The sequence below is a fragment of the Oncorhynchus keta genome, chromosome 4 (assembly GCF_023373465.1).
Source record: "Oncorhynchus keta strain PuntledgeMale-10-30-2019 chromosome 4, Oket_V2, whole genome shotgun sequence".
Lineage (NCBI taxonomy): Eukaryota > Metazoa > Chordata > Actinopteri > Salmoniformes > Salmonidae > Oncorhynchus > Oncorhynchus keta.
The window spans coordinates 3,444,738-3,467,237 of record NC_068424.1 but is presented as its reverse complement, the minus strand read 5'-3'; the positions used below and the strand labels follow the sequence as shown (position 1 = coordinate 3,467,237).

Genomic DNA, 22,500 nt, shown 5'->3' with positions numbered 1-22,500 from the left:
TGTGTTGTCAACTGGTTTATTGATCTGTGTTGTCGAAGACTGGTTTATTGATCTGTGTTGTCGAAGACTGGTTTATTGATCTGTGTGTCGAAGACTGGTTTATTGTTCTGTGTTGTCGAAGACTGGTTTATTGATCTGTGTTGTTGAAGACTGGTTTATTGATCTGTGTTGTTGAAGACTGGTTTATTGATCTGTGTTGTTGAAGACTGGTTTATTGATCTGTGTTGTCGAAGGCTGGTTTATTGATCTGTGTTTTAGAAAATGAGTAAAAAATTTTGTTGTTGACTTGAACACTAAACGGTTGGGTTTTATGTGGAGTAAGGAGGAAGGTGGTGCGAGACGTGTGCGTCTGTCCTTAAATCAGTCATTGTAATGTGTTTTTAGCTAGTCTGGTGGAATGAGGGTTGAGGAGGAGAGGAGTGCTGCAGGGTGAATGTCTGGTGGAATGAGGGTTGAGGAGGAGAGGAGGGCTGCAGGGTGAATGTCTGGTGGAATGAGGGTTGAGGAGGAGAGGAGTGCTGCAGGGTGAATGTCTGGTGGAATGAGGGTTGAGGAGCAGAGGAGTGCTGCAGGGTGAATGTCTGGTGGAATGAGGGTTGAGGAGGAGAGGAGTGTTGCAGGGTGAATGTCTGGTGGAATGAGGGTTGAGGAGGAGAGGAGTGCTGCAGGGTGAATGTCTGGTGGAATGAGGGTTGAGGACCAGAGGACTGCTGCAGGGTGAATGTCTGGTGGAATGAGGGTTGAGGAGTAGAGGAGTGCTGCAGGGTGAATGTCTGGTGGAATGAGGGTTGAGGAGGAGAGGAGTGCTGCATTGTGAATGTCTGGTGGAATGAGGGTTGAGGAGAAGAGGAGTGCTGCAGGGTGAATGTCTGGTGGAATGAGGGTTGAGGAGGAGAGGAGTGCTGCAGGGTGAATGTCTGGTGGAATGAGGGTTGAGGAGGAGAGGAGTGCTTCAGGGTGAATGTCTGGTGGAATGAGGGTTGAGGAGGAGAGGAGTGCTGCAGGGTGAATGTCTGGTGGAATGAGGGTTGAGGAGCAGAGGAGTGCTGCAGGGTGAATGTCTGGTGGAATGAGGGTTGAGGAGCAGAGGAGTGCTGCAGGGTGAATGTCTGGTGGAATGAGGGTTGAGGAGGAGAGGAGTGCTGCAGGTTGAATGTCTGGTGGAATGAGGGTTGAGGAGGAGAGGAGTGCTGCAGGGTGAATGTCTGGTGGAATGAGGGTTGAGGAGCAGAGGAGCGCTGCAGGGTGAATGTCTGGTGGAATGAGGGTTGAGGAGTAGAGGAGTGCTGCAGGGTGAATGTCTGGTGGAATGAGGGTTGAGGAGGAGAGGAGTGCTGCAGGGTGAATGTCTGGTGGAATGAGGGTTGAGGAGAAGAGGAGCGCTGCAGGGTGAATGTCTGGTGGAATGAGGGTTGAGGAGGAGAGGAGCGCTGCAGGGTGAATGTCTGGTGGAATGAGGGTTGAGGAGGAGAGGAGTGCTGCAGGGTGAATGTCTGGTGGAATGAGGGTTGAGGAGGAGAGGAGTGCTGCAGGGTGAATGTCTGGTGGAATGAGGGTTGAGGAGGAGAGGAGTGCTGCAGGGTGAATGTCTGGTGGAATGAGGGTTGAGGAGGAGAGGAGTGCTGCAGGGTGAATGTCTGGTGGAATGAGGGTTGAGGAGGAGAGGAGTGCTGCAGGGTGAATGTCTGGTGGAATGAGGGTTGAGGAGGAGAGGAGTGCTGCAGGGTGAATGTCTGGTGGAATGAGGGTTGAGGAGGAGAGGAGTGCTGCAGGGTGAATGGCCGGCTCTTTTACATAGTTCCAGTCTCTGTAATGGACTTACTGCTGCTGCCGACACTGAGGTGTGACATTTCCACTGACTGGTGTGTGTGTGTCTCGGCTCTCTCCCACTCAGCCACTGCTCTTTCCACTTCTCCTCCCAGCCTTATGCCACTTCCCATCTTTGCCACGTCGAAGAAAAAAAAGCTTTCGGAGGCCATCGGCACACGCAAATAAACGCTAGCTGCTAGCTCCTAGCTCCTCTCCTGCTCGTTAGCTGTCCCCCCTCAAGTCGGTGGTGGCCATTTAATATATTAATTCATATTAATTACCTCTAATTGAGAATGGGCGATTTGCATGGACATTGTGAATCTTAACAAAGACACTCGTATATTGTATTGTCATTGAGCTGCTGCAACATGGTTCTGTTTAGAACCCAGACAGAAGGATTGTGCGGAGTTAGGACAGTCGTTCCATGTCATTTCAACAACCAGTTTCAGATTTACATGTTTGACAAGTAGTATGAAGCTGCGGATTGGATTATTGCTTCTTCATACTATGAAATGTTTTCCCTGTGAATCTGGTGATTTAATTTTTTTTTTAATATATTTTTTATCCCTGTTCAGAGAAATGTGTAATTTGAAGTCTCTTGCATTATTTACCATTATAGTAGTGTAACTGTGTCAGGCTACTGGATGCTGCTGTTTCTGCTTTATTTCACACGGTTTTTTCCACTTGTGTTTATTTAATTAATAGATCACATTTCCTTTGCAACTTTGGGTTTAAAAAAAAAGGATTCAGCTCATGATGAAAATAAATTCAGTTTGTCCTCGAAATGTATATTTAAACCAAATAATTTTCCGGAATTTTGATCATATGTTACTAACTGCAGCAATCTGAGATGGTGGGTGTCAGTCCTTTCGTCTGCTTTTTAAAAATGAAGTGAAATGACCCAGGAGGAATTTATTGCTGTGCTTCTCTCTCTCCGATGCTGAGTTGTTATCAACCCTCCTGGCTCTGCATCGCCGGCTCCCTCTGAACCCATTAACAGATGCATTCACGCTATGCCTAAGGACTGACGATCTCCTCCTCTTCTCTCCCTCTTCTCCCCCTCCTCTCCCTCTTCTCTCGATTCTCTCCCTCTCTCTCTCCCTCTCCCCCTTCTCTCCCTCTTCTCTCAATTCTCTCGATTCTCTCCCCTTCTCTCTCTCTCTCTCTCTTCTCTCGATTCTCTCCCTCTTCTCTCGATTCTCTCCCCTTCTCTCTCTCTTCTCTCGATTCTCTCGATTCTCTCCCTCTTCTCTCTCGATTCTCTCGATTCTCTCCCTCTTCTCTCGATTCTCTCCCCCTTCTCTCTCTCTTCTCTCGATTCTCTCGATTCTCTCCCCTTCTCTCTCGATTCTCTCGATTCTCTCCCTCTTCTCTCGATTCTCTCCCCTTCTCTCTCTCTTCTCTCGATTCTCTCTCCCTTCTCTCCCTCTTCTCTCGATTCTCTCGATTCTCTCCCTCTTCTCTCGATTCTCTCCCCCTCTCTCTCTCGATTCTCTCGATTCTCTCCCTCTTCTCTCGATTCTCTCCCCCTTCTCTCTCTCTTCTCTCGATTCTCTCGATTCTCTCCCTCTTCTCTCGATTCTCTCCCCTTCTCTCCCTCTTCTCTCCCTCTCTCTCTTCTCTCCCTCTTCTCTCCTCTCTTATTCAATGTGACTTTATTGTTATTGGAAACGTTTGCCAAAGCATGTGAAAAAACAAATACAAAAACCAACAAAGCGAATTAAACAAAAAAACAATCAGACATTAAACATTACACACAAATTGGATATTTCAAGAGAACAACAACATTTTAAAATATTATTTGAGGTATAAAGTAAAATGTAGCATAACATTATTTCAAGCATAAATATGTTATATCACATTGTTGTTTCTGACTCTGTAATAAGTAAGTGGGTCATTGACCTCAGTGGGTCACATCTTGCTGCTGTGTGGTATTTTGCACATATCGGAGTTAATCAATGTTTATTTATTTTTTCTATTTTTTTGTTTGGAACTGAGGGAAATATGTCTCTCTAATATGGTCATACATTGGACAGAAGGTTAGGAAGTGCAGCTCAGTTTCCACCTCATTTTGTGTGCAGTGAGCACATAGCCTGTCTTCTCTTGAGAGCCATGTCTGCCTACGGCGGCCTTTCTCAATAGCAAGGCTATGCTCACTGTACATAGTCTGTACATAGTCATAGTTTTCCTTAAGTTTGGGTCAGTCACAGTGGTCAGGTATTCTGCCACTGTGTACTCTCTGTTAAGGGTCAGTCACAGTGGTCAGGTATTCTGCCACTGTGTTCTCTCTGTTAAGGGTCAGTCACAGTGGTCAGGTATTCTGCCACTGTGTACTCTCTGTTTAGGGTCAGTCACAGTGGTCAGGTATTCTGCCACTGTGCACTCTCTGTTAAGGGTCAGTCACAGTGGTCAGGTATTCTGCCACTGTGTTCTCTCTGTTAAGGGTCAGTCACAGTGGTCAGGTATTCTGCCACTGTGTTCTCTCTGTTGTACTCCCTGTTTAGGGTCAGTCACAGGGTCAGTCACAGTGGTCAGGTATTCTGCCACTGTGTACTCCCTGTTAGGGTCAGTCACAGTGGTCAGGTATTCTGCCACTGTGTACTCTCTGTTAAGGGTCAGTCACAGTGGTCAGGTATTCTGCCACTGTGTACTCTCTGTTAGTCAGGGTCAGTCACAGTGGTCAGGTATTCTGCCACTGTGTTCTCTCTGTTAGGGTCAGTCACAGTGGTCAGGTATTCTGCCACTGTGTACTCTCTGTTTAGGGTCAGTCACAGTGGTCAGGTATTCTGCCACTGTGCACTCTCTGTTATGGGTCAGTCACAGTGGTCAGGTATTCTGCCACTGTGTTCTCTCTGTTAGGGTCAGTCACAGTGGTCAGGTATTCTGCCACTGTGTTCTCTCTGTTATATCAGTCACAGTGGTCAGGTATTCTGCCACTGTGTACTCCCTGTTAAGGGTCAGTCACAGTGGTCAGGTATTCTGCCACTGTGTTCTCTGTTTAGGGTCAGTCATAGTGGTCAGGTATTCTGCCACTGTGTTCTCTGTTTAGGTCAGTCACAGTGGTCAGGTATTCTGCCACTGTGTTCTCTCTGTTTAGGGTCAGTCACAGTGGTCAGGTATTCTGCCACTGTGTTCTCTCTGTTAGGGTCAGTCACAGTGGTCAGGTATTCTGCCACTGTGTACTCTCTGTTAAGGGTCAGTCACAGTGGTCAGGTATTCTGCCACTGTGTACTCTCTGTTAAGGGTCAGTCACAGTGGTCAGGTATTCTGCCACTGTGTCCTCTGTTTAGGGTCAGTCACAGTGGTCAGGTATTCTGCCACTGTGTACTCTCTGTTTAGGGTCAGTTACAGTGGTCAGGTATTCTGCCACTGTGTACTCTCTGTTAAGGGTCAGTCACAGTGGTCAGGTATTCTGCCACTGTGTCCTCAGGTCTGTTAAGGGTCAGTCACAGTGGTCAGGTATTCTGCCACTGTGTCCTCTCTGTTTAGGGTCAGTCACAGTGGTCAGGTATTCTGCCACTGTGTACTCTCTGTTAAGGGTCAGTCTGTTCAGTCACAGTGGTCAGTATTCTGCCACTGTGTACTCCTGTTAAGGGTCAGTGGTCACAGTGGTCAGGTATTCTGCCACTGTGTCCTGTGTTCTCTGTTAAGGGTCAGTCACAGTGGTCAGGTATTCTGCATTCTAGTTCTCTGTTTTTTTTGGGGGGTTGATTCTTTCCAGTGTGCCAAATAGTTACCTTTTTGCTTTCTCATAATTTGGTTTAAATGTTGGTGACCTGGGGCTCTGTTTGTGTTCGTGATGAACACAGTCTAAGTACCAGATGGCTGAGTGGACTCTTATCCAGGCTAATCTCTCTGTAGGTGTACACAGTAGCAGAATACCTGACCACTGTGACTGGCCCTAAACAGAGAGTACAGAGAGACTCTTATCCAGGCTAATCTCTCTGTAGGTGGTGGAATGTGGTGGACATCGTTTCCTTTTGTAGAATTTAACAGCTCTTTTTCTGGATGTTAATAACTAGTGGGTATAGTCCTAATTTTGCTCTGCGTGAATTGTTTGGGATTTTGTGTTGTACTCAAAGTATATATTTTTTTCTCTGAATTCTTCAAAAGTCTCAATTGGGTGTTTGTCCCATTTTGTGAATTCTAGGTTGGTGAGTCTCAGACCTCGCAACCACAGCGATCCAAGTATTCTTTTGATCCTAATTGGGACGTCAAGTTTTATGTTCCTTTTGATGGCTTAGATGGCCTTTCTTGCCTTGTCTCTTAGATCGTTCACAGCCTTATGGAAGCGCTAGCTATTTGTGTGTTTTAGGGCAACATTGTCTAGATATAATTTTGTATTTGTTGTCCTGGGGGGGAAAAAAACGTTTGTCTAACAGATTCACTGTCAGGAATCTGTCCAGAAGATCTAGGAGCTCCTCATTGGTTGGGGACAGATCATCTGCAAATGGTAGATTTCCCAGTCCAATAGGGTAAGGCCGTGTGCTGCAGACTGATCTCGTGCCCTCGCCATTTCATTGATATATATATACAGTATGTTGAAGAGGGTGGGGCTCAAGCTGCATCCCTGTCTCACCCCACGGCACTGAGGAAAGAAATCGGGTTCATTGCCAATTTTAACCACATGCTTGTTGTTTGTGTACGTTGATTTTATAATGTCATATTTCCCCCAGCAACACTTTCTATCAATTTGTATAGCAGACTCTCGTGCCAAATTGAGTCAAGCTTTTTTGGAAATCAACAGAGCATGAGAAGACTTTGCCTTTGTTTTGGTTTGTTTGTCATTTTAAGGTGTGCAGGGTGTATTCTTGGTCTGTCGTACGGTATTCTGGTAAGACGACAATTTTGACATTTGCTAAGGACATTGTTTTCACTGAGGACATGTTGGGAGTCTTATCAACAGCAAAGATTGTTGTAGATTTCACTGTCATTATTGGGGAGAAGTGGTTCATCTCCCTTTTGGATGAATAGCTCTTTGTTGTTTGTTTGGTGTTTTCCACTTTGTCGAAGTGGTTCAGATTCGATGTTCAAATTGAGCTGTTTTCTGACGTGCTGTTCCTTCTGTTTTCTTAGTGTATCTCTGTACCGTTTTTTTTTTTTGTATTTCACAGTGGTTGAACCTCTTGTCAGTCTGTTTCTTGTCTTAATCTCTCTCTTCTCTTCTGCTGTTACTGTAGTGACACCAGGCTTTTTTTTCATAGCGTCTACTTCAAAGCCAATCAGGGCAACTCTGCTGATGAAAGGTTAAACTCCTCTCAGCAGGGTTCTCTTCAGAATGCACAGAGGGGCCTGTTCCATTTGAAGGGAGAACAAGAATGACTGACTGGATTCGTGGGGTGGGGGGGGGGAGGAGGAGGGGGAGGGGAGAGGAATAGAGAGAGGGGGTAGGAAGAGAGGGGGAGAGGAGAGGGGGGAGGAATAGAGAGAGGGGGGGGGAGGAGAGAGAGAGAGAGAGAGGGGGTAGGAAGGGGGAGAGGGGGAGAGGAGAGGGGGAGGAATAGAGAGAGGGGGAGAGGAGAGAGAGAGGGGGTAGGAAGAGAGGGGGGAGAGGAGAGGGGAGGAATAGAGAGAGGGGGGTAGGGTAGGAAGAGAGGGGGAGAGGAGAGGAGAGAGGGGAGGAATAGAGAGAGGGGGAGAGGAGAGAGAGAGAGAGAGAGGGGGTAGGAAGAGAGGGGGAGAGGAGAGGGGGGTAGGAATAGAGAGAGGGGGAGAGGAGAGAGAGAGGGGGGTAGGAAGAGAGGGGAGAGAGAGAGAAGGGGGAGGAATAGAGAAAGAGGGGGAGAGGAGAGAGAGAGGGGGTAGGAAGAGAGGGAGAGAGGAATAGAGAGAGGGGTAGGAAGAGAGGGGGAGGAATAGAGGGGGTAGGGAAGAGAGGGGAGGAATAGAGAGAGGGGGTAGGAAGAGAGAGGGAGAGGAGAGGGGAGGAATAGAGAGAGAGAGGGGGTAGGAAGAAAGGGAGGAGAGGGGGGAGGAATAGAGAGAGGGGGAGAGGAAGAGAGAGGGGAGAGGAGAGGAGGGAGAGAGAGAAGAGGGGGAGAGGAGAGTGAGAGGGAGAGAGAGAGAAGAGGGGGGAGAGGAGGGAGAGAGGGAGAGAGAGAGAAGAGGGGAGAGAGAGAGGGGGAGAGGGAGAGGAGAGGGAGAGAGAGAGAAGAGGGGGAGAGGAGGGAGAGGAGGGAGAGAGAGGAGGGAGAGAGAAAGAAGAGGGGGAGAGGAGGGAGAGGAGAGGGAGAGAGAGAAGAAGAGGGGGAGAGGAGGGAGAGGAGGGAGAGGAGAGGGAGAGAGAAAGAAGAGGGGGAGAGGAGGGAGAGAGAGGGAGAGAGAAAGAAGAGGGGGAGAGAAAGAAGAGGGGGAGAGGAGGGAGAGAGAGGGAGAGAGAAAGAAGAGGGGGAGAGGAGGGAGAGAGAGGGAGAGAGAGGGAGAGGAGAGGGAGAGAGAAAGAAGAGGAGGGAGAGGAGGGAGAGAGAAAGAAGAGGGGGAGCTCAGCTCTCCTGTGCTGTAGGTGTTCCAGAAGGTGAAGTGATGGCTGCTTCCACAGCGAGGCTATATATATATAGGGATGAGAAATCAAGATGAAGATGTACTCTACTCTCTTAATGTTCATAAAACATATTTTTATCTGAGGTTGTGAGAAGTTATATACCAAAGAAAGGAGCGAGAGACACACAGGGAAATGCCTTTCCTGCTCTTTACCAACAACGCTGTAATCACTGTTGTAAAACATATTATAAAGTACAATTCAAATCACATGACAAAATACAAAATAAGAAGAATACGAGAAAAGTAAGACATATATATATACATATATATACACACACACACACACACACAGGGTCAGTTCCAGGGTCGGTGCCAATACCATATTTACATTGTGGGGTACTTGTATGGGTATAGATAGCAAGCTGACTCGGCATTAGAATACATGATAAACAGAGTAGCATGTATGAAGATAGTGTGTAGAGGAGTCCTGTGAGTGTGCATCGAGTCGGTGCATTAATGATAAAAGGGTTCGTCTATATTTGTTAGCTGTTCAGCAGTCTTGTGTCTTGGGGGTAGAAGCTGTTCAGCAGTCTTGTGTCTTGGGGGTAGAAGCTGTTCAGCAGTCTTGTGTCTTGGGGGTAGAAGCTGTTCAGCAGTCTTGTGTCTTGGGGGTAGAAGCTGTTCAGCAGTCTTGTGTCTTGGGGGTTAGAAGCTGTTCAGCAGTCTTGTGTCTTGGGGGTAGAAGCTGTTCAGCAGTCTTGTGTCTTGGGGGTAGAAGCTATTCAGCAGTCTTGTGTCTTGGGGGTAGAAGCTGTTCAGCAGTCTTGTGTCTTGGGGGTAGAAGCTGTTCAGCAGTCTTGTGTCTTGGGGGGCAGAAGCTATTCAGCTGTCTTGTGTCTTGGGGGTAGAAGCTGTTCAGCAGTCTTGTGTCTTGGGGGGGCAGAAGCTGTCTTGTGTCTTGGGGTCAGCAGTCTTGTGTCTTGGGGGTAGAAGCTGTTCAGCAGTCTTGTGTTTTGGGGGTAGAAGCTGTTCAGCAGTCTTGTGTCTTGGGGGTAGAAGCTGTTCAGCAGTCTTGTGTCTTGGGGGTAGAAGCTGTTCAGCAGTCTTGTGTCTTGGGGGTAGAAGCTGTCTTCAGCAGTCTTGTGTCTTGGGGGTAGAAGCTGTTCAGCAGTCTTGTGTCTTGGGGGTAGAAGCTGTTCAGCAGTCTTGTGTCTTGGGGGTAGAAGCTGTTCAGCAGTCTTGTGTCTTGGGGGTAGAAGCTGTTCAGCAGTCTTGTGTCTTGGGGGTAGAAGCTGTTCAGCAGTCTTGTGTCTTGGGGGTAGAAGCTATTCAGCTGTCTTGTGTCTTGGGGGTAGAAGCTGTTCAGCAGTCTTGTGTCTTGGGGGCAGAAGCTGTTCAGCAGTCTTGTGTCTTGGGGGTAGAAGCTGTTCAGCAGTCTTGTGTCTTGGGGGTAGAAGCTGTTCAGCAGTCTTGTGTCTTGGGGGTAGAAGCTGTTTAGCGGTTTTGTGTCTTGGGGGTAGAAGCTGTTCAGCAGTCTTGTGTCTTGGGGGTAGAAGCTGTTCAGCAGTCTTGTGTTTTGGGGGTAGAAGCTGTTCAGCAGTCTTGTGTCTTGGGGGTAGAAGCTGTTCAGCAGTCTTGTGTCTTGGGGGTAGAAGCTGTTCAGCAGTCTTGTGTCTTGGGGGCAGAAGCTGTTCAGCAGTCTTGTGTCTTGGGGGTAGAAGCTGTTCAGCAGTCTTGTGTCTTGGGGGTAGAAGCTGTTCAGCAGTCTTGTGTCTTGGGGGTAGAAGCTGTTCAGCAGTCTTGTGTCTTGGGGGTAGAAGCTGTTCAGCAGTCTTGTGTCTTGGGGGTAGAAGCTGTTCAGCAGTCTTGTGTCTTGGGGGCAGAAGCTGTTCAGCAGTCTTGTGTCTTGGGGGGCAGAAGCTGTTCAGCAGTCTTGTGTCTTGGGGGTAGAAGCTGTTCAGCAGTCTTGTGTCTTGGGGGTAGAAGCTGTTCAGCAGTCTTGTGTCTTGGGGTAGAAGCTGTTCAGCAGTCTTGTGTCTTGGGGGTAGAAGCTGTTCAGCAGTCTTGTGTCTTGGGGGTAGAAGCTGTTCAGCAGTCTTGTGTCTTGGGGGCAGAAGCTGTTCAGCAGTCTTGTGTCTTGGGGGTAGAAGCTGTTCAGCAGTCTTGTGTCTTGGGGGTAGAAGCTGTTCAGCAGTCTTGTGTCTTGGGGGTAGAAGCTGTTCAGCAGTCTTGTGTCTTGGGGGTAGAAGCTGTTCAGCAGTCTTGTGTCTTGGGGGCAGAAGCTGTTCAGCAGTCTTGTGTCTTGGGGGTAGAAGCTGTTCAGCAGTCTTGTGTCTTGGGGGTAGAAGCTGTTCAGCAGTCTTGTGTCTTGGGGGTAGAAGCTGTTCAGCAGTCTTGTGTCTTGGGGGTAGAAGCTGTTCAGCAGTCTTGTGTCTTGGGGGTAGAAGCTGTTCAGCAGTCTTGTGTCTTGGGGGCAGAAGCTGTTCAGCAGTCTTGTGTCTTGGGGGTAGAAGCTGTTCAGCAGTCTTGTGTCTTGGGGGTAGAAGCTGTTCAGCAGTCTTGTGTCTTGGGGTAGAAGCTGTTCAGCAGTCTTGTGTCTTGGGGGTAGAAGCTGTTCAGCAGTCTTGTGTCTTGGGGGTAGAAGCTGTTCAGCAGTCTTGTGTCTTGGGGGTAGAAGCTGTTCAGCAGTCTTGTGTCTTGGGGGTAGAAGCTGTTCAGCAGTCTTGTGTCTTGGGGGCAGAAGCTGTTCAGCAGTCTTGTGTCTTGGGGGTAGAAGCTGTTCAGCAGTCTTGTGTCTTGGGGGGCAGAAGCTGTTCAGCAGTCTTGTGTCTTGGGGGTAGAAGCTGTTCAGCAGTCTTGTGTTTTGGGGGTAGAAGCTGTTCAGCAGTCTTGTGTCTTGGGGGTAGAAGCTGTTCAGCAGTCTTGTGTCTTGGGGTAGAAGCTGTTCAGCAGTCTTGTGTCTTGGGGGTAGAAGCTGTTCAGCAGTCTTGTGTCTTGGGGGTAGAAGCTGTTCAGCAGTCTTGTGTCTTGGGGGTAGAAGCTGTTCAGCAGTCTTGTGTCTTGGGGGTAGAAGCTGTTCAGCAGTCTTGTGTCTTGGGGGTAGAAGCTGTTCAGCAGTCTTGTGTCTTGGGGGTAGAAGCTGTTCAGCAGTCTTGTGTCTTGGGGGTAGAAGCTGTTCAGCAGTCTTGTGTCTTGGGGGTAGAAGCTGTTCAGCAGTCTTGTGTCTTGGGGGAAGCTGTTCAGAAGTCTTGTGTCTTGGGGGTAGAAGCTGTTCAGCAGTCTTGTGTCTTGGGGGTAGAAGCTGTTCAGCAGTCTTGTGTCTTGGGGGTAGAAGCTGTTCAGCAGTCTTGTGTCTTGGGGGTAGAAGCTGTTCAGCAGTCTTGTGTCTTGGGGGTAGAAGCTGTTCAGCAGTCTTGTGTCTTGGGGGTAGAAGCTATTCAGCAGTCTTGTGTCTTGGGGGTAGAAGCTGTTCAGCAGTCTTGTGTCTTGGGGGGAAGCTATTCAGCAGTCTTGTGTCTTGGGGGTAGAAGCTATTCAGCTGTCTTGTGTCTTGGGGGGTAGAAGCTGTTCAGCAGTCTTGTGTCTTGGGGGCAGAAGCTGTTCAGCAGTCTTGTGTCTTGGGGGTAGAAGCTGTTCAGCAGTCTTGTGTCTTGGGGGGTAGAAGCTGTTCAGCAGTCTTGTGTCTTGGGGGGTAGAAGCTGTTCAGCAGTCTTGTGTCTTGGGGGTAGAAGCTGTTCAGCAGTCTTGTGTCTTGGGGGTAGAAGCTGTTCAGCAGTCTTGTGTCTTGGGGGTAGAAGCTGTTCAGCAGTCTTGTGTCTTGGGGGTAGAAGCTGTTCAGCAGTCTTGTGTCTTGGGGGTAGAAGCTGTTCAGCAGTCTTGTGTCTTGGGGGTAGAAGCTGTTCAGCAGTCTTGTGTCTTGGGGGTAGAAGCTATTCAGCAGTCTTGTGTCTTGGGGGTAGAAGCTATTCAGCTGTCTTGTGTCTTGGGGGTAGAAGCTGTTCAGCAGTCTTGTGTCTTGGGGGCAGAAGCTGTTCAGCAGTCTTGTGTCTTGGGGGTAGAAGCTGTTCAGCAGTCTTGTGTCTTGGGGGCAGAAGCTGTTCAGCAGTCTTGTGTCTTGGGGGGTAGAAGCTGTTCAGCAGTCTTGTGTCTTGGGGGTAGAAGCTGTTCAGCAGTCTTGTGTCTTGGGGGTAGAAGCTGTTCAGCAGTCTTGTGTCTTGGGGGTAGAAGCTGTTCAGCAGTCTTGTGTCTTGGGGGTAGAAGCTGTTCAGCAGTCTTGTGTCTTGGGGGTAGAAGCTGTTCAGCAGTCTTGTGTCTTGGGGGTAGAAGCTGTTCAGCAGTCTTGTGTCTTGGGGGTAGAAGCTGTTCAGCAGTCTTGTGTCTTGGGGGTAGAAGCTGTTCAGCAGTCTTGTGTCTTGGGGGAAGCTGTTCAGCAGTCTTGTGTTTTGGGGGGTAGAAGCTGTTCAGCAGTCTTGTGTCTTGGGGGTAGAAGCTGTTCAGCAGTCTTGTGTCTTGGGGGTAGAAGCTGTTCAGCAGTCTTGTGTCTTGGGGGTAGAAGCTGTTCAGCAGTCTTGTGTCTTGGGGGTAGAAGCTGTTCAGCAGTCTTGTGTCTTGGGGGTAGAAGCTGTTCAGCAGTCTTGTGTCTTGGGGGTAGAAGCTGTTCAGCAGTCTTGTGTCTTGGGGGTAGAAGCTGTTCAGCAGTCTTGTGTCTTGGGGGTAGAAGCTGTTCAGCAGTCTTGTGTCTTGGGGGTAGAAGCTGTTCAGCAGTCTTGTGTCTTGGGGGTAGAAGCTATTCAGCAGTCTTGTGTCTTGGGGGTAGAAGCTGTTCAGCAGTCTTGTGTCTTGGGGGTAGAAGCTGTTCAGCAGTCTTGTGTCTTGGGGGTAGAAGCTGTTCAGCAGTCTTGTGTCTTGGGGGTAGAAGCTGTTCAGCAGTCTTGTGTCTTGGGGTAGAAGCTGTTCAGCAGTCTTGTGTCTTGGGGGTAGAAGCTGTTCAGCAGTCTTGTGTCTTGGGGGTAGAAGCTGTTCAGCAGTCTTGTGTCTTGGGGGTAGAAGCTGTTCAGCAGGTGTCTTGGAGCTGTTCAGCAGTCTTGTGTCTTGGGGGTAGAAGCTGTTCAGCAGTCTTGTGTCTTGGGGGGCAGAAGTCTGTTCAGCAGTCTTGTGTCTTGGGGGCAGAAGCTGTTCAGCAGTCTTGTGTCTTGGGGGTAGAAGCTGTTCAGCAGTCTTGTGTCTTGGGGGCAGAAGCTGTTCAGCAGTCTTGTGTCTTGGGGTAGAAGCTGTTCAGCAGTCTTGTGTCTTGGGGGCAGAAGCTGTTCAGCAGTCTTGTGTCTTGGGGGTAGAAGCTGTTCAGCAGTCTTGTGTCTTGGGGGTAGAAGCTGTTCAGCAGTCTTGTGTCTTGGGGGTAGAAGCTGTTCAGCAGTCTTGTGTCTTGGGGGTAGAAGCTGTTCAGCAGTCTTGTGTCTTGGGGGTAGAAGCTGTTCAGCAGTCTTGTGTCTTGGGGGCAGAAGCTGTTCAGCAGTCTTGTGTCTTGGGGCAGAAGCTGTTCAGCAGTCTTGTGTCTTGGGGGTAGAAGCTGTTCAGCAGTCTTGTGTCTTGGGGGTAGAAGCTGTTCAGCAGTCTTGTGTCTTGGGGGTAGAAGCTGTCCAGCAGTCTTGTGTCTTGGGGGTAGAAGCTGTTCAGCAGTCTTGTGTCTTGGGGGCAGAAGCTGTTCAGCAGTCTTGTGTCTTGGGGGTAGAAGCTGTTCAGCAGTCTTGTGTCTTGGGGGTAGAAGCTGTTCAGCAGTCTTGTGTCTTGGGGGTAGAAGCTGTTCAGCAGTCTTGTGTCTTGGGGGTAGAAGCTGTTCAGCAGTCTTGTGTCTTGGGGGTAGAAGCTGTTCAGCAGTCTTGTGTCTTGGGGGTAGAAGCTGTTCAGCAGTCTTGTGTCTTGGGGGTAGAAGCTGTTCAGCAGTCTTGTGTCTTGGGGGCAGAAGCTGTTCAGCAGTCTTGTGTCTTGGGGGTAGAAGCTGTTCAGCAGTCTTGTGTCTTGGGGGGTAGAAGCTGTTCAGCAGTCTTGTGTCTTGGGGGCAGAAGCTGTTCAGCAGTCTTGTGTCTTGGGGGTAGAAGCTGTTCAGCAGTCTTGTGTCTTGGGGGTAGAAGCTGTTCAGCAGTCTTGTGTCTTGGGGGGTAGAAGCTGTTCAGGAGTCTTGTGTCTTGGGGGTAGAAGCTGTTCAGCAGTCTTGTGTCTTGGGGGTAGAAGCTGTTCAGCAGTCTTGTGTCTTGGGGGCAGAAGCTGTTCAGCAGTCTTGTGTCTTGGGGGTAGAAGCTGTTCAGCAGTCTTGTGTCTTGGGGGTAGAAGCTGTTCAGCAGTCTTGTGTCTTGGGGGTAGAAGCTGTTCAGCAGTCTTGTGTCTTGGGGGTAGAAGCTGTTCAGCAGTCTTGTGTCTTGGGGGTAGAAGCTGTTCAGCAGTCTTGTGTCTTGGGGGGTAGAAGCTGTTCAGCAGTCTTGTGTCTTGGGGGTAGAAGCTGTTCAGCAGTCTTGTGTCTTGGGGGTAGAAGCTGTTCAGCAGTCTTGTGTCTTGGGGGTAGAAGCTGTTCAGCAGTCTTGTGTCTTGGGGGGGTAGAAGCTGTTCAGCAGTCTTGTGTCTTGGGGGTAGAAGCTGTTCAGCAGTCTTGTGTCTTGGGGGTAGAAGCTGTTCAGGAGTCTTGTGTCTTGGGGTAGAAGCTGTTCAGCAGTCTTGTGTCTTGGGGGTAGAAGCTGTTCAGGAGTCTTGTGTCTTGGGGGTAGAAGCTAGTTCAGAGTCTTGTGTCTTGGGGTAGAAGCTGTTCAGGAGTCTTGTGTCTTGGGGGTAGAAGCTGTTCAGGAGTCTTGTGTCTTGGGGGTAGAAGCTGTTCAGGAGTCTTGTGTCTTGGGGGTAGAAGCTGTTCAGGAGTCTTGTGTCTTGGGGGCAGAAGCTGTTCAGGAGTCTTGTGTCTTGGGGGTAGTTCAGGGAGTCTTGTGTCTTGGGGTAGAAGCTGTTCAGGAGTCTTGTGTCTTGGGGGTAGAAGCTGTTCAGCAGTCTTGTGTCTTGGGGGTAGAAGCTGTTCAGGAGTCTTGTGTCTTGGGGGTAGAAGCTGTTCAGGAGTCTTGTGTCTTGGGGGTAGAAGCTGTTCAGGAGTCTTGTGTCTTGGGGGTAGAAGCTGTTCAGGAGTCTTGTGTCTTGGGGGTAGAAGCTGTTCAGGAGTCTTGTGTCTTGGGGGGTAGAAGCTGTTCAGGAGTCTTGTGTCTTGGGGGTAGAAGCTGTTCAGGAGTCTTGTGTCTTGGGGGTAGAAGCTGTTCAGGAGTCTTGTGTCTTGGGGGTAGAAGCTGTTCAGGAGTCTTGTGTCTTGGGGGTAGAAGCTGTTCAGGAGTCTTGTGTCTTGGGGGTAGAAGCTGTTCAGGAGTCTTGTGTCTTGGGGGTAGAAGCTGTTCAGGAGTCTTGTGTCTTGGGGGTAGAAGCTGTTCAGGAGTCTTGTGTCTTGGGGGTAGAAGCTGTTCAGGAGTCTTGTGTCTTGGGGGTAGAAGCTGTTCAGGAGTCTTGTGTCTTGGGGGTAGAAGCTGTTCAGCAGTCTTGTGTCTTGGGGGTAGAAGCTGTTCAGAGTCTTGTGTCTTGGGGGTAGAAGCTGTTCAGCAGTCTTGTGTCTTGGGGGTAGAAGCTGTTCAGGAGTCTTGTGTCTTGGGGGTAGAAGCTGTTCAGGAGTCTTGTGTCTTGGGGGTAGAAGCTCTTCTTGTGTCTTGGGGGTAGAAGCTGTTCAGGAGTCTTGTGTCTTGGGGGTAGAAGCTGTTCAGGAGTCTTGTGTCTTGGGGTAGAAGCTGTTCAGGAGTCTTGTGTCTTGGGGGTAGAAGCTGTTCAGGAGTCTTGTGTCTTGGGGGTAGAAGCTGTTCAGGAGTCTTGTGTCTTGGGGGTAGAAGCTGTTCAGGAGTCTTGTGTCTTGGGGGTAGAAGCTGTTCAGGAGTCTTGTGTCTTGGGGGTAGAAGCTGTTCAGGTCTTGTGTCTTGGGGTAGAAGCTGTTCAGGAGTCTTGTGTCTTGGGGGTAGAAGCTGTTCAGGAGTCTTGTGTCTTGGGGGTAGAAGCTGTTCAGGAGTCTTGTGTCTTGGGGGTAGAAGCTGTTCAGGAGTCTTGTGTCTTGGGGGTAGAAGCTGTTCAGGAGTCTTGTGTCTTGGGGGGTAGAAGCTGTTCAGGAGTCTTGTGTCTTGGGGGTAGAAGCTGTTCAGGAGTCTTGTGTCTTGGGGGTAGAAGCTGTTCAGGAGTCTTGTGTCTTGGGGGTAGAAGCTGTTCAGGAGTCTTGTGTCTTGGGGGTAGAAGCTGTTCAGAGTCTTGTGTCTTGGGGGTAGAAGCTGTTCAGCAGTCTTGTGTCTTGGGGGTAGAAGCTGTTCAGCAGTCTTGTGTCTTGGGGGTAGAAGCTGTTCAGCAGTCTTGTGTCTTGGGGGTAGAAGCTGTTCAGGAGTCTTGTGTCTTGGGGTAGAAGCTGTTCAGGAGTCTTGTGTCTTGGGGGTAGAAGCTGTTCAGGAGTCTTGTGTCTTGGGGGTAGAAGCTGTTCAGGAGTCTTGTGTCTTGGGGGTAGAAGCTGTTCAGGAGTCTTGTGTCTTGGGGGTAGAAGCTGTTCAGGAGTCTTGTGTCTTGGGGGTAGAAGCTGTTCAGAGTCTTGTGTCTTGGGGGTAGAAGCTGTTCAGGAGTCTTGTGTCTTGGGGGGTAGAAGCTGTTCAGGAGTCTTGTGTCTTGGGGGTAGAAGCTGTTCAGGAGTCTTGTGTCTTGGGGGTAGAAGCTGTTCAGGAGTCTTGTGTCTTGGGGGGTAGAAGCTGTTCAGGAGTCTTGTGTCTTGGGGTAGAAGCTGTTCAGGAGTCTTGTGTCTTGGGGGTAGAAGCTGTTCAGGAGTCTTGTGTCTTGGGGGTAGAAGCTGTTCAGGAGTCTTGTGTCTTGGGGGTAGAAGCTGTTCAGGAGTCTTGTGTCTTGGGGGTAGAAGCTGTTCAGGAGTCTTGTGTCTTGGGGGTAGAAGCTGTTCAGGAGTCTTGTGTCTTGGGGGTAGAAGCTGTTCAGGAGTCTTGTGTCTTGGGGGTAGAAGCTGTTCAGGAGTCTTGTGTCTTGGGGGTAGAAGCTGTTCAGGAGTCTTGTGTCTTGGGGGGTAGAAGCTGTTCAGGAGTCTTGTGTCTTGGGGGTAGAAGCTGTTCAGGAGTCTTGTGTCTTGGGGGTAGAAGCTGTTCAGGAGTCTTGTGTCTTGGGGGTAGAAGCTGTTCAGGAGTCTTGTGTCTTGGGGGTAGAAGCTGTTCAGGAGTCTTGTGTCTTGGGGGTAGAAGCTGTTCATTAAATGTTTCTTCATGTAGCCAACATATTCATGCTTCACCTATTCCTCTTGATTTCACAAGATATTCTTGATATTATTGAACAAACATGACGATTTAGGCCTAATCCATCACTGTTATCAGACGGCATTTCACTAATGTCTACACCTGTTGTATTCGGCACATGTGACTAATACAGTTTGATTTGATTTAGCTACGTTTGCTCTGACTCAGTACATTTATCAGCGAGCTAGCCAGCTAACTAGCGAGTCGCGTCAGCGACTAACACAATTTAGCTAAAACTTGCAGAGAATAGACAAACTAGCTGTTAGCAACAAACTAATAGTGTCATTTATAGAACGCTTGCGGATGGATATTAAGAAGCAATGTGGAAACGGCTTCGTTGTCATCAACATTGTCTCATTTGCTGCATTGACCATGTAAACTGAACGCAATATATAGTATAGAATATAATTACCAGAAAATAGTTCATTTCCCCCCACCTTCTGATGTTCCCAGAATCTCTATGTTAACCAAGGGGATTTGCAAATGTAACCTCAGTAGGGTAGAGAGAGGAAAAGGGGGGGGTATTTATGACTGTCATAAACCTACCCCCCCAGGCCAACGTCATGGCAACCATTTAGACTGAGTGCAAGTGTCTCGTGGTCGAGCAACAACAACATGCGCTCCTCAAGTGACGCGACAGGTCTGTGTGCAACAGGATCTTCTAAATCAAAGAGAACTCGGCATGAGTACGTTGGCTACATGAAACAGCTAAGAGAGCATTTTAATGTCGCCAAAGATTACAGTGTCCTCTAGGCAACACCGACCAACACCTTGTTTCTTACCCACAACTCCTCTTTCATTCGTCATCATGTCAACGTGTCCCACTATCATCTTCTATCTATAGAATTAAGAATATTCATTATGACGTCAAATGACAATTGCGACATTTGGTTTAAAGTTGTTTGCCCATATGGCGCTGCCCTACATGGGGAAATGATCTCAAATGTGTGCAGGAAAAAATAAAGAACTGAACATGCAAACAATTATTTTTTTTGTTTGAAGTTTAATTGAACAGTATAAAACAATCCGAATGGAGAGAGAGAGAGAGAGACCCATTGAAATCACTTAGCATGATGTTGCCGTCACCACCTGGTATAGGTCCGTCAGGAAGTCCAGTTGCAGAGGGAGGTCCAGGGCCCCAAGCTTGTTGACGTGCTTGTTAGGAGGGGACTATGATGTTGAACGCTAAACGATAGTCAATGAAAATCTCACGTAGGTATCTATCTCTCTTAGCTAGGTGGGTGAGGCCAGTGTGGAGCGCAATTGAGATTGCGTCGTCTATGGATCTGTATGGTGTCTGGGATGATGGAGTTTGTGCCATAACCAGCCTTTCAAAATCACTTCATGATGACAGATGTGAGTGCTACAGGGTGGTAGTCATTGTGGCAGGCAGCCTCAAGAGTTCTTGGGAACAGGAATAATGGTGGTCAGTTTGAGACGTGGGGATTACAGACTGGGACAAGGAGAGGCTGAAAATAACTGAATAAGCCTCGCTAGCGTCCTGGATTAACGTCCAACCCTGCAGCCAGTGTTGACCTGATTTTTAAAAAATCTTCTCGTCTCAGAGCGAGATCACCCAGTCCTCTGAGTCGGCTGGGGCCCTCATGCATGGTTCGGTGATGTTTTTGTTCGAAAGTGTGCATAAAATGCATTGAGTTAGTTTGGGAGAGAGGCATTGTTGGGCAGATCACGGCTGGGTCTTCCTTTGTAATCCGTAATGGACCGTAGCCCACATGCGTTGGGCATCAGAGCCTGTATAATAGGATTCTACCCTGCTCCTAAAGGGTCATTTTTGCTTTGTTTTGATGCAGAGATCATAACAGGACTTCTTGTAATTGGTCCTCCGCCGTAGACACGTGGTTTGCTGTAGTTTAGCTCCACCCTCTGTGCTAATCCAGGGCTTTTGATTGGGGAAGCACGTGGTTTGCTGTAGTTTAGCTCCACCCTCTGTGCTAATCCAGGGCTTTTGATTGGGGAAGCATGTGGTTTGCTGTAGTTTAGCTCCACCCTCTGTGCTAATCCAGGGCTTTTGATTGGGGAAGCATGTGGTTTGCTGTAGTTTAGCTCCACCCTCTGTGCTAATCCAGGGCTTTTGATTGGGGAAGCATGTGGTTTGCTGTAGTTTAGCTCCACCCTCTGTGCTAATCCAGGGCTTTTGATTGGGGAAGCACGTGGTTTGCTGTAGTTTAGCTCCACCCTCTGTGCTAATCCAGGGCTTTTGATTGGGGAAGCATGTGGTTTGCTGTAGTTTAGCTCCACCCTCTGTGCTAATCCAGGGCTTTTGATTGGGGAAGCATGTGGTTTGCTGTAGTTTAGCTCCACCCTCTGTGCTAATCCAGGGCTTTTGATTGGGGAAGCACGTGGTTTGCTGTAGTTTAGCTCCACCCTCTGTGCTAATCCAGGGCTTTTGATTGGGGAAGCATGTGGTTTGCTGTAGTTTAGCTCCACCCTCTGTGCTAATCCAGGGCCTTTGATTGGGGAAGCATGTGGTTTGCTGTAGTTTAGCTCCACCCTCTGTGCTAATCCAGGGCCTTTGATTGGGGAAGCAGAGACCTTTCACTGTGGGGACAACGTCAGAATGTTCTAATGAACCGAGGACTGGGGTGGTCTCTGTGCCCTGTCCCATCCTCGTCAACGGTATTGGTCCTGGGACATATTCGGTAGCAAAGTGGTCCTGTAGCTTGGCACTAATATTAAGTTGGAAGCCCAGATTTTGAAAAAAGTAGCTTTTTCTTCTCCATAAACCAAAAATAAATAGTAATTCTCACCAATTTTTTTAATAAAAAAAACAACAACTTTTACTGACATTTTAACACCTTTTTTGAACAAAACAAGTCCTTGAAAATCTCACGGAGTAGCTGGCCCTTTCTCCGGATTTCCCGTTTATTGAGACTTCATCTCGAAGCGGCGAACAGGTGTACGCTTTAGTCTTCTCTGGCTGTAAGACCTCTCTGTCGTTCTGTACCTCTCTGTCGTTCTGTACCTCTCTGTCGTTCTGTACCTCTCTGTCGTTCTGTACCTCTCTGTCGTTCTGTACCTCTCTGCCGTTCTGTACCTCTCTGTCGTTCTGTACCTCTCTGTCGTTCTGTACCTCTCTGCCGTTCTGTACCTCTCTGTCGTTCTGTACCTCTCTGCCGTTCTGTACCTCTCTGCCGTTCTGTACCTCTCTGTCGTTCTGTACCTCTCTGTCGTTCTGTACCTCTCTGTCGTTCTGTACCTCCCTGTCGTTCTGTACCTCTCTGTCGTTCTGTACCTCTCTGTCGTTCTGTACCTCTCTGTCGTTCTGTACCTCTCTGTCGTTCTGTACCTCTCTGCCTTCAATGTTGACAATTACGTTCAAATCAAATCTTATTTGTCACATACACATGGTTAATGCGAGTGTGTCTTCCTGAGGAGGCTGTGTCTTCCTGAGTGAGGAGGCTGTGTCTTCCTGAGTGAGGAGGCTGTGTCTTCCTGAGTGAGGAGGCTGTGTCTTCCTGAGTGAGGAGGCTGTGTCTTCCTGAGTGAGGAGGCTGTGTCTTCCTGAGTGAGGAGGCTGTGTCTTCCTGAGTGAGGAGGCTGTGTCTTCCTGAGTGAGGAGGCTGTGTCTTCCTGAGTGAGGAGGCTGTGTCTTCCTGAGTGAGGAGGCTGTGTCTTCCTGAGTGAGGATGCTGTGTCTTCCTGAGTGAGGATGCTGTGTCTTCCTGAGTGAGGATGCTGTGTCTTCCTGAGTGAGGATGCTGTGTCTTCCTGAGTGAGGATGCTGTGTCTTCCTGAGTGAGGATGCTGTGTCTTCCTGAGTGAGGATGCTGTGTCTTCCTGAGTGAGGAGGCTGTGTCTTCCTGAGTGAGGAGGCTGTGTCTTCCTGAGTGAGGAGGCTGTGTCTTCCTGAGTGAGGAGGCTGTGTCTTCCTGAGGAGGCTGTGTCTTCCTGAGTGAGGAGGCTGTGTCTTCCTGAGTGAGGAGGCTGTGTCTTCCTGAGTGAGGATGCTGTGTCTTCCTGAGTGAGGAGGCTGTGTCTTCCTGAGTGAGGAGGCTGTGTCTTCCTGAGTGAGGATGCTGTGTCTTCCTGAGTGAGGATGCTGTGTCTTCCTGAGTGAGGATGCTGTGTCTTCCTGAGTGAGGAGGCTGTGTCTTCCTGAGTGAGGAGGCTGTGTCTTCCTGAGTGAGGATGCTGTGTCTTCCTGAGTGAGGAGGCTGTGTCTTCCTGAGTGAGGAGGCTGTGTCTTCCTGAGTGAGGAGGCTGTGTCTTCCTGAGTGAGGAGGCTGTGTCTTCCTGAGTGAGGAGGCTGTGTCTTCCTGAGTGAGGAGGCTGTGTCTTCCTGAGTGAGGAGGCTGTGTCTTCCTGAGTGAGGAGGCTGTGTCTTCCTGAGTGAGGAGGCTGTGTCTTCCTGAGTGAGGAGGCTGTGTCTTCCTGAGTGAGGAGGCTGTGTCTTCCTGAGTGAGGAGGCTGTGTCTTCCTGAGTGAGGAGGCTGTGTCTTCCTGAGTGAGGAGGCTGTGTCTTCCTGAGTGAGGAGGCTGTGTCTTCCTGAGTGAGGAGGCTGTGTCTTCCTGAGTGAGGAGGCTGTGTCCTTCTGAGTGAGGAGGCTGTGTCTTCCTGAGTGAGGAGGCTGTGTCTTCCTGAGTGAGGAGGCTGTGTCTTCCTGAGTGAGGAGGCTGTGTCTTCCTGAGTGAGGAGGCTGTGTCTTCCTGAGTGAGGAGGCTGTGTCTTCCTGAGTGAGGAGGCTGTGTCCTTCTTGAGGAGGCTGTGTCTTCCTGAGTGAGGAGGCTGTGTCCTTCCTGAGTGAGGAGGCTGTGTCTTCCTGAGTGAGGAGGCTGTGTCTTCCTGAGTGAGGAGGCTGTGTCTTCCTGAGTGAGGAGGCTGTGTCTTCCTGAGTGAGGAGGCTGTGTCTTCCTGAGT

The 22,500-nt window shown here is 49.3% G+C and overlaps 2 protein-coding genes across 2 annotated transcripts in view; one reads left to right on the top strand and one right to left on the bottom strand.

Moving 5' to 3' along the window:
• Window positions 1-22,500, top strand: part of LOC127916524 (divergent protein kinase domain 2A) — a 160,600-nt gene that overhangs the window by 26,706 nt on the left and 111,394 nt on the right. The gene's annotated exons all lie outside the window — the stretch shown is intronic.
• Window positions 381-2,123, bottom strand: LOC127916408 (uncharacterized). The gene is made up of 2 exons (XM_052498157.1): window positions 2,091-2,123; window positions 381-1,733 (listed from the first exon to the last, which is right to left on the bottom strand). The coding sequence occupies exons 1-2, from the start codon at window positions 2,121-2,123 to the stop codon at window positions 381-383; spliced, it is 1,386 nt and encodes a 461-aa protein (XP_052354117.1).

Excerpts from the sequence above, each read along its gene's own strand:
- LOC127916408 (XM_052498157.1), bottom strand. The coding sequence starts at position 2,123 with ATGTCCATGCAAATCGCCCATTCTCAATTAGAG. Across the intron at positions 1,734-2,090 it reads TCGCCCATTCTCAATTAGAG|ACATTCACCCTGCAGCACTC; the intron begins GTAATTAATATG and ends TCATTCCACCAG.